This window comes from Neoarius graeffei, chromosome 19 (genome assembly GCF_027579695.1).
Source record: "Neoarius graeffei isolate fNeoGra1 chromosome 19, fNeoGra1.pri, whole genome shotgun sequence".
Classification (NCBI taxonomy): domain Eukaryota; kingdom Metazoa; phylum Chordata; class Actinopteri; order Siluriformes; family Ariidae; genus Neoarius; species Neoarius graeffei.
In genome coordinates this window covers 27230210-27243326 of record NC_083587.1, presented here as the reverse complement: position 1 = coordinate 27243326, position 13117 = coordinate 27230210, and the positions used below count along the sequence as shown (strand labels likewise).

At 42.6% G+C, this 13117-nt stretch overlaps 1 protein-coding gene across 1 annotated transcript in view; it reads right to left on the bottom strand.

The window, feature by feature from the left end:
• LOC132867592 (contactin-associated protein-like 2) overlaps nt 1-13117 on the bottom strand; it is a 274602-nt gene that overhangs the window by 193777 nt on the left and 67708 nt on the right. Inside the window, exon 11 of the mRNA XM_060900577.1 lies at nt 1378-1484. Within this exon, the coding sequence (XP_060756560.1) occupies nt 1378-1484 (107 nt within the window). The remainder of the gene's footprint in view (nt 1-1377; nt 1485-13117) is intronic.

Below are 13117 nucleotides of genomic sequence, written 5' to 3'. Positions count from 1 at the left end.
AGGACGCATGCTGAGTCAAGTTAACTTAGCTAGCTAGTTATGCTTTCTACTAATTGGTTAATCAGCCATGTAAATTGGGTTATAAATCTAGCTAGTTAAATATGTTGCAGTTCCATCCATCCATTATCTGTAGCTGCTTATCCTGTTCTACAGGGTTGCAGGCAAACTGGAGCCTATCCCAGCTGACTATGGGCGAGAGACAGGGTACACCCTGGACAAGTTACCAGGTTATTGCAGCAGGGCTGACACCTATGGTCAATTGAGAGCCACCAATTAACCTAACCTGCATGCCTTTGGACTGTGAGGGAAACCGGAGCACCCAGAGGAAACCCATGCAGACACAGAAAGGCCCTCGCCGGCCACTGGGCTCAAACCCAGGACCTTCTTGCTGTGAGGCGACCGTGCTAACCACTACACCACCGTGCCACCCACATTTATAAATGTTTTATAGTTATTGGCTAGCTAGTTACATTTTGTAATTTAGCTAGCTAAATTAGCTAGTTAGTTACGTTTTGTGCATTACCATGTTAAAATCGCTAGCTAATTACCTCCAGCAACTTTGCTGAAGAAGGTTATGTTTTTGCCTCCATTTGTTTGTTCCCAACATAACTCAAATTTGTGAATGGATTTTGATGAAATTTTGAGAAAAAGTGGGCCATGGGCCAATTGATTAGATTTTGATGTAAATCAGAATATGTGGCTTGATGGAGGTTTGCATTCTACCAAGTGCCCTTCTAGTTAAGTTTTGCTGATGTGCCATAGCATTCATTTCAAAAAGCTGAATTTTAGGTTTGTCTGAGTTAGTAGAATATTTTCCTGATATTGATGACAAGCATGATGAACATGTATTCAGTTCTTTTCATCAAATTATATTGAATACTTTATGTTTAAATGTAGATACTTTTTCACTGACACACAAGTAGATTTTTTCCTCCATAATTCTACTTTTAACTTGGCACAATGCACATACTTGTATTTAAGCACAATGTTAAACCTCAAAAGGCCACAAGTCACTTTCCTTTTCACTGATGCCATATAGTGACTCACTCTGTCACCTTGCATGATCTAAAGAAGGCCACACATGGTTAAAAAAGACCTTCCAATACCCTATTATTCACTAAATATAATCCACTAAGAACTCAATTACAACTTCTACAATGTAAGTCAATCAAGCGTTCTTAAATAACAGTGTAAAACAGTACTAATGCTGATTATTGGTCATCTGCATCAGGAAGTCATTTCAATCTCCAAAGAATTATGCACATTAAGAATTATTAATCAGAAATCCAGCAGTTATACCTGAGCCACATAGGTACAGTACAGCTTGGAAGGAATAGTAACAGAAATGCTGTGTGCTTCAAATGAAAGTGTACATACATGTGTGACAGGTGCCACCGGTGTATCCAGTGCCATCACAGGAGCAGCTGAAAATGTCCCAAGTCTGAGTGCACCTTCCTCCATGCTCACAGTGGTTAGGCAAGCATCTGTAAAACATAACAGAGGATCATTAGACCAGAACAGTAAGTTAAATCAGTCTCAAATCAACACATTTCATGATCTCAGTTTAACATCTTGCACATGTGCCATAATTGAATGCAATTTAATACTTACATGCAAAATAGTAGGATGTGCTGGATCAAGTGCTATTTTATAACATGCTCAATAATGAGCATGGAAGCTATATCGATCTGTGGGTGATCAGTTGAGGAACTGGCTCAACACAGGAGAGCCAGTTCCTCAGGCCAGGACTCTGCTGTCTATCTTCATCTTTACAACAAAGGACACTCATTTCAGGATTGCAACATACACATTTTAGCCAGAGAGGATCGTTGGTATGAGCGAGGAGTTAAAGAAGCCATTTTTGTCAACCTGGAATGGCCATCACTGAACAGAGGTGGTGGTCTACGGCCCTGTCCACACGGCAACGGATTCAGGTGACTCCGATACAATTGCTTATCGTTTAGGCCTGGCGTCCACACGGCACCGGCGTTTTGGGTGCCCAAAACGCAATCTTTTTGAGAACGGGTTCCAGAGTGGAAAGATCTGGCAACGTTGCCGTTGTGAAGTCGTCTGGATGAGTAGAACGGATTTGTTTACGATGACGTCACAACCACATGTGCTTCACGCCGGGTAGAAGTGTAACAAACTCGATGCGAGTTGTCAACAAATCCTATAACTTGGTTCATGAAACGCGCTTACAAAATATTTTCACTGTGAATATTTATTGTGTAATGGTGCAAAGTGAGAGAGAGAGAGAGAGAGAGAGAGAGAGAGAGAGACTCTGCCCTTAGGGCAGAGTCAATCCCGCCAGCAAAAATAGGGAAAAAAAGGAGCGATCTCACCTCTTCAGATGTTGATTTAAGTCCGACAATACATTCCTCAAAAAGGGCGTAGAGGAGCAAATTAATCCATCAACATTTATTCCAGACCATTAAAGACGCCGCCTTCCGCGTAGAATCATACGTCATCCTCGCCACCATTTTGGATAGGTCAAAGCGGAGAATAAAGATTAGCTGCGTTTAACTGTACCAACAGGTTTGCTGTCCAAACGAGATCACATGGGATTACCTTTCACAGGTGAGACTGGAAAAATACTTTTCATTGTATTTGGTCATTATAATGTAATTTTACAAACAGATTTTCCTGACTTTGTGGCTAATATGAAGTCTCGCGCATAATAGTTTATGCGCATGCATCCTTACTTCTTCTATTGTTCTGGTGTCTCCGAAGGGACCGTCTTACAGCGCCCCTAGAGGTGTGGCATGTGTATTGCATCGTTTTCAGCAAGCGTTGCGTTGCCATATGGACCTGATATTTTACTGATTGTTGCCCATTTGGACGCGATATATTTTTAAATAACATCTCGTTGCCGTTGTCGTGTGGATGTAGCCTAAGACACCATTTATCAGCCACCTACAATGCAGTCCTTGGTACATTTCCCAGACAACTGAATGCACACCAAAACCCAGCTGTTTTCAGTGACTCACAGGAGGACAGAGACAACCAACAACCATTGATCACCCCAATGACTCTCTAGGCTGTTCACACCCAGCCCCCAGTGACCCACACCAACAGGATGACAACGACACCTTAGGATTGCTTTTCATCCATGAGAGGATAAATACCTGATACTCCCTATTGAGGTATTTCACCTGATGTCACAGGGTCACGTGACGCCCCGGTGTCCGCCATTTTGAACGTCAAGCTAGCTAATGTCAACAACAGTAGCTAGTATGTTACTGTAGCAATGTTTACGTTCAGTCATTTGGATGACTGTTAAAACCTTTCAGTCTCAAGTTTTTCCTTTACTGGATTTACTAGTTTACTGAGCTAGCGCGCTCGGGCAAGCTGGGAGCTAGCGTGCGCCGGCTGCCGGCAGGCTAGCGTGCGCTAGCTCCCAGCTTGCCCGAGCACTCTATACTCTATACTGCTATTTGGCCCGTAGGCACAAACAACAGCAAGAGCCCTCTCCCCAATCCGAAGGCGCAGAGAGGCGACCCTCTCGTTCACTGGGGTAAACTCCAACACATGGCGGCTGAGCTGGGGAGCTATAAGCAAGCCCACACCAGCCCGCCGCCACTCACCATGGGCGACTCCAGAGAAGTGGAAAGTCCAGCCCCTCTTGAGGAGCTGGGTTCCAGAGCCCAAGCTATGCGTGGAGGTGAGCCCGACTATCTCTAGCCGGTACCTCTCAACCTCCCGCACAAGCTCAGGCTCCTTCCCCCCCAGTGAAGTGACATTCCATGTCCCAACAGCCAGCCGCTGTGTCCGGGGATCAGGTCGTCGAGGCCCCTGCCTTCGACTGCCACCCAATCCACATTGCACCAAACCCCTACTGCTACCTCTGTGGGTGGTGAACCCACAGGAGGTCGGGCCCACGTCACCTCTTCGGGCTGAGCCCGGCCGGGCCCCATGGGCAAAGGCCCGGCCACCAAGCGCTCGCATACGAGCCCCAACCCCGGGCCTGGCTCCAGGGTGGGGCCCCGGCTGCGTCCTACCGGGCGACGTCACGGTCCTGGATTTTTTCTCCATAGGGGGTTTTTGGTGAACTGCTCTTGGTCTGGCCTGTCACCTAGGACCTGTCTGCCTTGGGAAACCCTACCAGGGGCATAATGCCCCCGACAACATAGCTCCTAGGATCATTCAAGCACACAAACCCCTCCACCACAATAAGGTGGCAGTTCTAGTTCCTGTACGAACTACCGGTAGTTGCAGCTCAGGCAGTTGCGGAGGCAAAAACTCGGAACTGGGAGGAGTTCGGGGAGGCCATGGAGAAGGACTATCGGTCGGCCTCGAAGAAATTCTGGCAAACCATCCGGCGCCTCAGGAGGGGGAAGCAGTACTCTGCCAACACTGTTTACAGTGCGGGTGGGGAGCTGTTGACCTCGACTGGGGACATTGTCGGGCGGTGGAAGGAATACTTTGAGGATCTCCTCAATCCCACCGTCATGTCTTCCACTGAGGAGACTGAGGCTGATGACTCAAAGGTGGACTCGTCCATTACCCAAGCCGAAGTCACTGAGGTGGTTTGCAAGCTCCTCGGTGGCAAGGCACCGGGGGTGACCTATGGTCATGAGCTTTGGGTAATGACAGAAAGAACAAGATCGCGGATACAAGCGGCTGAAATGAGTTTCCTTCGCAGGGTGGCTGGGCACTCCCTTAGAGATAGGGTGAGAAGCACAGTCACACGGGAGGAGCTCGGAGTAGAGCCGCTGCTCCTCCACATCGAGAGGAACCAGCTGAGGTGGCTCGGGCATCTTTTTCGGATGCCTCCTGGACGCCTCCCTGGGGAGGTGTTCCAGGCATGTCCCCCCGGGAAGAGGCCCCAGGGAAGACCCAGGACACGCTGGAGGGACTATGTCTCTTGGCTGGCCTGGGAACGCCTCGGTGTTCTTCCCGAGGAGCTGGCCGAGGTGTCTGGGGAAAGGGAAGTTTGGGCTTCCATGCTTAGACTGCTGCCTCCGCGACCCGGTCCCGGATAAGCGGAAGAAGACGAGACTAGACTCCTATTAAATGCTTATTTCAAAGCTTGTCATTTTCTCATTCATATATCACCAGTCTTTACTTACTTTTATTTTTACAATGTCTCTTGCTTTTGTTACAAAGTGTTACGTTTGAAAAGAAAGGAAAGTCTGAAAGCATCCATCTGCATCTTCAGTCAGCATTTTCTATCCCCAAACTGTTGACACATTTAAAGGCAAGTGCTTATATTTAATTAAAAACTCTTGTCTTAAATAAAATCTGGCAACCTCTGAGGTGTCAACTACAACACATGATTTGTATAATCTAAATGGGGAGCCCAGAAAACCATTTTATACATGTGCATAACTCAACTCAGAATACGGACAACTTTTCCAGCATAAATATTGTAAATTTTACAGACCGAATAAAACCCTACATTTGGTCTCTCTGAAATTTGGTAAGAGTGTGATTTTATTACATTTATTCATCCAGCAGGTACTTTTTTAAATTCAAAATGACTTAAAAAGCAGAATAGAATGTAGCTAATATTGGAAATTGAACTACTGGTCATGTCAATTTATCTAATCTTTTTAGTACAAATAAAAAATGCCTTTTGATTTCCATTTGCTCCCAAGCCTTGAAAATGAACACAAAATTACTGTATAATTATTATACAGATACTGCCAAGAGTGAAAAGAAAAAGATGTTTGAGCTATTCACATTTCTACAAACTTAATCTTTCTGAGTAATGTCCTAATTAAATAACTAGAGTTTATGCTTCACTGCTTTTCTCCTTGATACAATTAGTCACTGAATTCATCAACTTCAAATTAGAAGACTCAGAAGTAAAACACAGTGAGACATAGCTACGTTAGAAGATTTCCAAGGCCTCTCTTTCCTTTTCTGAGTCAAACCCATTAGTCGAGCAGAATGCAGCATGAACCCAAATTAAGGGTCAATCCTCTCTGAGCTAATGCTTGTTAGGCCTCATCTCATAAGCAGAGTTACGTACCGTATGAATATGGAAGTTGGCTTTGTGCTATAACCTACTGTATGTTCATTTGGGATTTATATGAGGAACTTTGGAATTAATTTGGTTAAAACCCCAACCATCAGCTGATCAAGCACTGGAGCTCATTGGGAGAGTTTAATACCGCTCACTCATTCAACACACACACAGCAAGTCTAACATCATAACACTGAGACATTATAATAAAGACAAAGTTACACATGGAGAATGTTTCAGCAAAACAGGAACCATTTGGTGTGGAAGAGAGAATAAAGCTGCCTAGGCAATTTTTTTTTTTACAACTAAAGCCCTATTCTCCACACACTAATGAAATTCTTGTCTTTTTTATCAGGATGGGGGAAGTAGGGCTCTGAATCACAGTTGCAACTAAAAAAAATAAAAATAAAGAGTGTGTCGGATGAATTAAGGCATTAATGCCTCATTAACAGTGGAGGCCCTGGAGATCACGAGATCAAATCCTAACGATGCCACAGCCATCCGTTTCAGGAAGTAAGCGTCTAAGAAAACAAAAATGGCCATGCTCACAGGGAGAAAGGAGTGGTATACTCTCTCTCCTGTCAATTATAATGACATTAGCCAATCATGGGCATTGGTGAGTTCATGCATTTAGAAGGAGGTGGATAGCACTTTCCTGTGAGCATGTTACATGCCTCGTGATGCAGCATGAGCAACAGTTTGAAAAGATGTAGTTGGCTAGCTTCACGTGTCGCTCAGAGAAAGCCTTCAACCCTAGCCTGGCAAGCCAGACTAAATGTGAATATTTAGTCTGGCCTCGCTCGTAGACATTTCCGAAGGGTGTGGGAGGAACAACCCGCTGTCTTTCAAACTGTCTCTGTGCGTATAGGCCAATGCTCTGACCAATCAGCGCAACAGTGACTGCGACGTAGTCAGAGCGACAGAAAGCAGTGGGGGAGACCTTGAAATAAATAATTTTTCAAAATGCGTATTAATTAACAGGTTCTAGATATTAAGAAGTTTGGAGATAATGACCACAAGTTTGGAGTCTGTACCACATACTTAACATACACTTTTTTTTCAAGTGTTTTTCAAGGGTTTGCTTAAACTGTTTGAGAGTTTTTATTTTTATTTAGTGGTGTTTGGTGAAATAATTTCCCTTAAATTTAAAATAACGGGAAAATAAGAAACAATCAAAAAGTAATGTTTCAAAGCTGTTTATTAATTCTTCGTACTGCACAAACTAGCCCCATCCTTTTGGCTACCAGCGGGGCCAGCTGGTAGATCAGACTTTTGCCATAGCCGGTCGGCAAAACAGCGAAAACGTCCTTCTTGAAAAGGAATGAGCGGAGAGCCTCTTCCTGCTCATGTTTCAACGAAAACTCCAAGTCTAATTCTTCTAAAACTGATTCCAAAGTGGAGTCAAACTAGCGCTGTTCACTAGCTGTAGCCATCTTTCCTGTTGTGCTTTCTCCAGCGTCGCGCAGCCTTGTCGTCACTCCTGCAAAAGCCCGCCCAAAGAATCCAAACAAAAACCTTGTGTTGTGATTGGCGGGCACGATTTGATGCCCGTGGTGTTTTGTTGATATGGTGCGAGGCTAGACCCACTCGTAGGCAAAAATATTTTTGGCCGCTAGGTGGGTGGGTCTAGTTTACTAGGCTACTTCAACCCCACTGGATTGGTCAATGTCATATAATATACCAAACTAAACTACAGTGTCTTGCAAAAGTATTCATCCGCCTTGGTGTTTGTCCTGTTTTGCTGCATTACAAACTGGAATTAAAATGGATTTTGGGGGGGATTAGCACCATTTGATTTACATAGCATGCCTACCATTTTAAAGGTGCAAATTGTTGTTTTATTATGACACAAACAATAATTAAGATGAAAAAAAAAGAAATCTGGAGTGTGCGTAGGTATTCACCCCCTTTCGTATGAAACCCTTAAATAAGAGCTGGTCCAGCAAATTCACTTTATGTCACATAATTAGTTGATTAAGAATTTGTACAATCAAAGTGCCACATGATCTGTCACATGATGTTTGGATAAATCAACCTGTTCTGGAAGGACCCTGACTCTGCAACACTACTAAGCAAGCAACATGAAAACCGAGGAGCCTCCAAACAGGACAGAGACAAAGTTGTGGAGAAGTATAGATCAGGGTTGGGTTATAAAAAAAAATCCAAAATTTTGAATATCCCACGGAGCACCATTGAATCCATTGTAGCAAAATGGAAAGAATATGTCACCACTACAAACCTGACAAGAGAAGGCCGCCCACCTAAACTCACAGACCGGGCAAGGAGGGCATTAATCAGAGATGCAACAAAGAAACTAAAGATAACACTGAAGGAGCTGCAAAGATCCACAGCGGAGATGGGATTATCTGTCCATAGGACCACTTTAAACTGTACACTCCACAGAGTGGGGCTTTATGGAAGAGTGGCCAGAAAAAAAGCCACTGCTTCAAGAAAAAAAAAAGAAAACATATTTGCAGTTTGCCCAGAAGCATGTGGCAGACTCCCCAAACACATGGAAGAAGATTTTCTGATCAGATGAGACTAAAATTTAACTTTTTGGCCATCATGGGAAACGTCGTGTGTGGCACAAACCCAACACCCTGAGAACACCATTCCTACAGTGAAGCATGGTGGTGGCAGCATCATGCTGTGGGGATGTTTTTCATCTGCAGGGACAGGAAAGCTGGTCAGGACTGAAGGAAAGATGGATGGCACTAAATACAGGACAGTTCTGGAGGAAAACATGTTTGAGTAGGCCAGAAGTTTGAGACTGGGATGAAGGTTCACGTTCCAGCAGGGCAATGACCCTAAATATACTGCTAAAGCTACACTGGAGTGGTTTAAAGGGAAACATTTAAATGTCTTGGAATGGCCTAATCAAAGCTCAGACCTCAATCCAATTGGGAATCTATGGCATAACTTGAAGATTGCTGTACACCAGCCCATCTAACATGAAGGAGTTGGAGCAGTTTTGCCTTGAGGAATGGGCAAAAATCTCAGTGGCTAGATGTGCTAAGCTAATACAGACATACCCCAAGAGACTTGCAGCTGTAATTGCAGCAAAAGGTGGCTCTACAAAGTATTGACTTTGGGGGGGTGAATACCTATACACAAGATTTCTGTTTTTTTTTAAATCTTAATTATTGTTTGTGTCACAATATAAAAACAATTTGCACCTTTAATGTCATAGGCATGTTGTGTAAATCAAATGGTGCTAACCCCCCCAAATCAATTTTAATTCCAGCTTGTAATGCGACAAAACAGGACAAACGCCAAGGGGGAATGAACACTTTTGCAAGACACTGTAGTGGCTGGGAATAGTCCAACACTGAATTAGTTGGAAAATCAAAACAATTAAGGCCCCATTAACTCAGCCCATCTCTATACATTTATTACAAAAATACCTGAAGAGCACATTTGGAATAAAAGTAAGGAAAAAAAACACATCAGGACATCTTGTTGTAAGAAATTGATTTGTTTGCAAAAATACCACATCCTGAGGTGTTTTATTTCCATTAGACCACAGCAATTTGCCAGCAATTACAATTATTCTTTTGTTAATCAATGACACGTCCTGCTTTTTATCTTTTCTTTATTCTCTTGAAGTTAATAAGAAAATAAACGCAGCTTCTCACATTTGTAAGACATTGGAAAGTGGAAACTCCTCTGTTCTGAAGACTTTCCCATGGTGGAAAACTTACACAGCACTGACACTTCAGACTCCAGACTCCATAAATGTTAACTAAACATCTTAGAGAAAAGCTCACCATATCAATCATGATATTAAATAATAGTTTTTTGTGAATTGTTAGTCTTCGATAAATTAGAGTGTCCTCTATACATGTAGTCAAACAAGCCATTGATTGTTAAATTTGAAAAGAAAAAAAATGCTTATTTATTATTTTCATCTATCTATTTAGAATTTTTGAATAATTTGAAAGACATCTTGGCTGAATAACACATGGCTAGAGTCCACTGATTGCTCTGAATTCCCTGTGACTGGTGCTGATAGTCTCATCTCATCTCATTATCTCTAGCCGCTTTATCTTGTTCTACAGGGTCGCAGGCAAGCTGGAGCCTATCCCAGCTGACTACGGGCAAAAGGCGGGGTACACCCTGGACAAGTCGCCAGGTCATCACAGGGCTGACACATAGACAACCATTCACACTCACATTCACACCTATGGTCAATTTAGAGTCACCAGTTAACCTAACCTGCATGTCTTTGGACTGTGGGGGAAACCGAAGCACCCGGAGGAAACCCACGTGGACACGGGGAGAACATGCAAACTCCACACAGAAAGGCCCTCACTGGCCACAGGGCTCAAACCCGGACCTTCTTGCTGTGAGGCGACAGCGCTAACCACTACACCACCGTGCCGCCGGTGCTGATAGTGTGAAATTAAAATAAAAAAGCAGACCTGCCAAAGAATTAGGAAAAGCTGGAAAAAACCTTTCAATGCACAAATGCAAATTCCATCATTCAAACCACAGGTTATGATTGAAGAAATTTGTTTGGCATGCTTGCAATTTGTTTTGACTAGTTTCAGTTCAATCCTTGAACGTTATCTTTGCTTGCACATCTGTTCTCCGTTTTTCATAAGGCTACCCCATGCAGTAATTTTCTATCACCTGTTGAAGCTACCCTATCACACTGAGACAACTTGGCTTTCTGAGATTATATCCTCCAATCATATCACTACACCACACTCTTATGTGAATATATACAGTACTCATGTTTGTCTTTCAATAAACTAAGAAACATCTCTGAACTGCTGTGTCTGTTTCAGTGATTGTTGCTCCTGGATTCATGAGGCAGAATCTCCTTGGTGGCAGAGGACTTATATTTCTAGATCACTCATACTTGATTAATTCAACCTTCTTCAGTACAGACAAATTAAAACGCATTAGTTTCCCAACCCTGGTCCTGAAGTACCTCCTATCCTAAAAACATTTTAGTGTTTTAATCCGACTACTCCAGGACCAGAGACAGGAACCTGTGACCCAGAAGGTCCCAAAGATCTGCACCTACTGTACCTTTCAATAAAGTGCCATTTCAGGGTTTCAAAAGCTATGCATGTTAGTTTGTTGTGACAATGCTATGCTCAGGTGCAGCTATATCAGTCTCAGCAGCATCACAGCCAAGCAAGTCTGTTCTCACCCACTGAGCAGATTTTCATCTCTTTGACTGAAGGGGTTTGAAAATGCAGGGCCAGAGCTCTGGTCTTGTATGCTATGCCTGTTTACTCTTGTGTTTAGTGTAATGGAAAGTGACAGTTATATAATGTAGCCATTAGGGACAATAAAAGGAGGATAATGTTTGGTTTAAAATACTGTCATTTAATCATGCTAGGGAGAACACTCTCTCTCTCTCTCTCTCTCTCTCTCTCTCTCTCTCTCTCTCGCTCTCTTTATTCTTTCATAACACTCTGTTATGAGAAGTAAATTTGACCTTGTATTTCTGTGATGGATCTGATCCCAAAACATGCTGGGTAAAGCAAACTGTGACTCGATGAAGAAAAACACCAAACCAATTATGTTGAAGTGGACAAGTTTCCTCTATCTGAGTTCCAAAAAAACAAGCTCACTTCTCAGCTGACTGAGAGGTGTTATTATAATCTGTCTGAAAAAGATCAGATTTCAAGCTTCATTATTATAGTACACATTTAGCTGAGGGGTCTAGGTTTATATTGAGATGTTCTGAGGAACAACAGAGTGTTATTGCTATAATTCGATCTCAATATGCACACATTGCAGCAAGCAATGAAGTGCTAACACAAAATCATTAATCCATAAGCACATTCTGATGAGCTGCTAGTGTCCTGTCCTCAGTGCACCACTTGTTAATTTGTTTGGCCTCAAGTGAAATTGTCAATAAAGTGATGTTTAAGTATAATTTAGGTTTGCGTCCATGAAGCACAGACTGAAATACATAGTACAATATACAGTGTGGCCAAAAGTTTGTGGACACCTGATTATCATCCTAATATTTGCTTGGAAGATCCCATTCCAGCTTTAGTTCCCATTTGCTGTTATAAGACCCTCCACTCTCCAGACCTCACTTTAGGCACTTTGTGCACAGGGGCACTGTCATGCTGGAACAGGTTCAGGCATCTTAGTTCTAGTGAAGGGAAATTGTAATGCTACAGTATACAAAGACATCCTATAAATTTGTGTGTTTCCAACTTTCTGGCAACAGGTTGAGGAAGAACCACATTTGGGTGTAATGATAAGGTGAACACAAAATTTTTGGCCATGTAGTAGTGTAAGTAATAAAATTGTAAGGGTTCATTACTTCTCTGAGGACACTAGCAAAACAAATTATGGGTGTCAGTGAGCTCATGAATGTGGAAGTAGGTGGATAGCACTTTCCTCCGTTGTGTGTTGTACTGCCCTGTGAGGCAACATTAGGCTCACTATTGTTTTGTTTTGTTTTGTTTACTTCACAGGGTATCTGATTGAGACATCATGCATTTACACATTCATTCATTCATCCTTAATAAGTGCCTCATCAAGGTCATAATGGTTTAATTAGGCTACAAGCAAAAACACAAGTGCACAAGTAGAATTTAAAAAGTCTCCAGCATATTTCTAATCACAACAGCAAACACTTTCTAGCCATTGATATGAATGTGAAGCCTACAGCAGACACTAAGATTTTAGTGGTAATGTTATCTGTATGGTAACTGTTCAGTGCTTTAGTAATGCAACTTGTACACAACTTCGTACACAGATTTGTGCACTGATGTTCATGAGGAATAGCTTATCTGCTCACACCATCTTTTTTTTTTCCGACCAAAACCTCTTGAACACACAACATGTCATAGACCTCAGAACTTATGAACCTGAACCAAGGGGAACTTGAAGGTAGCATGCTATATAATCTGAATACAGATAAAAATAGTCGCATTGTGTTATGCCCCTAAATGTAGACAGTACATTTTTCATTACTGATAAATCATAAAGTGGACCAAGAACTGATTCTGCAGAAAATGCACAAAAAACCCCCAACCCCCCCCCCCCCCCCCCCCCAAAAAAAAAAGGCATTATTTATTTGTTAGGATAAAAAAATAGCCTATATATAGTTCCAGTCAAAAATTTGGACACACCTTCTAATTCAATGGTTTTTCTTTATTTTTAATAATTAAC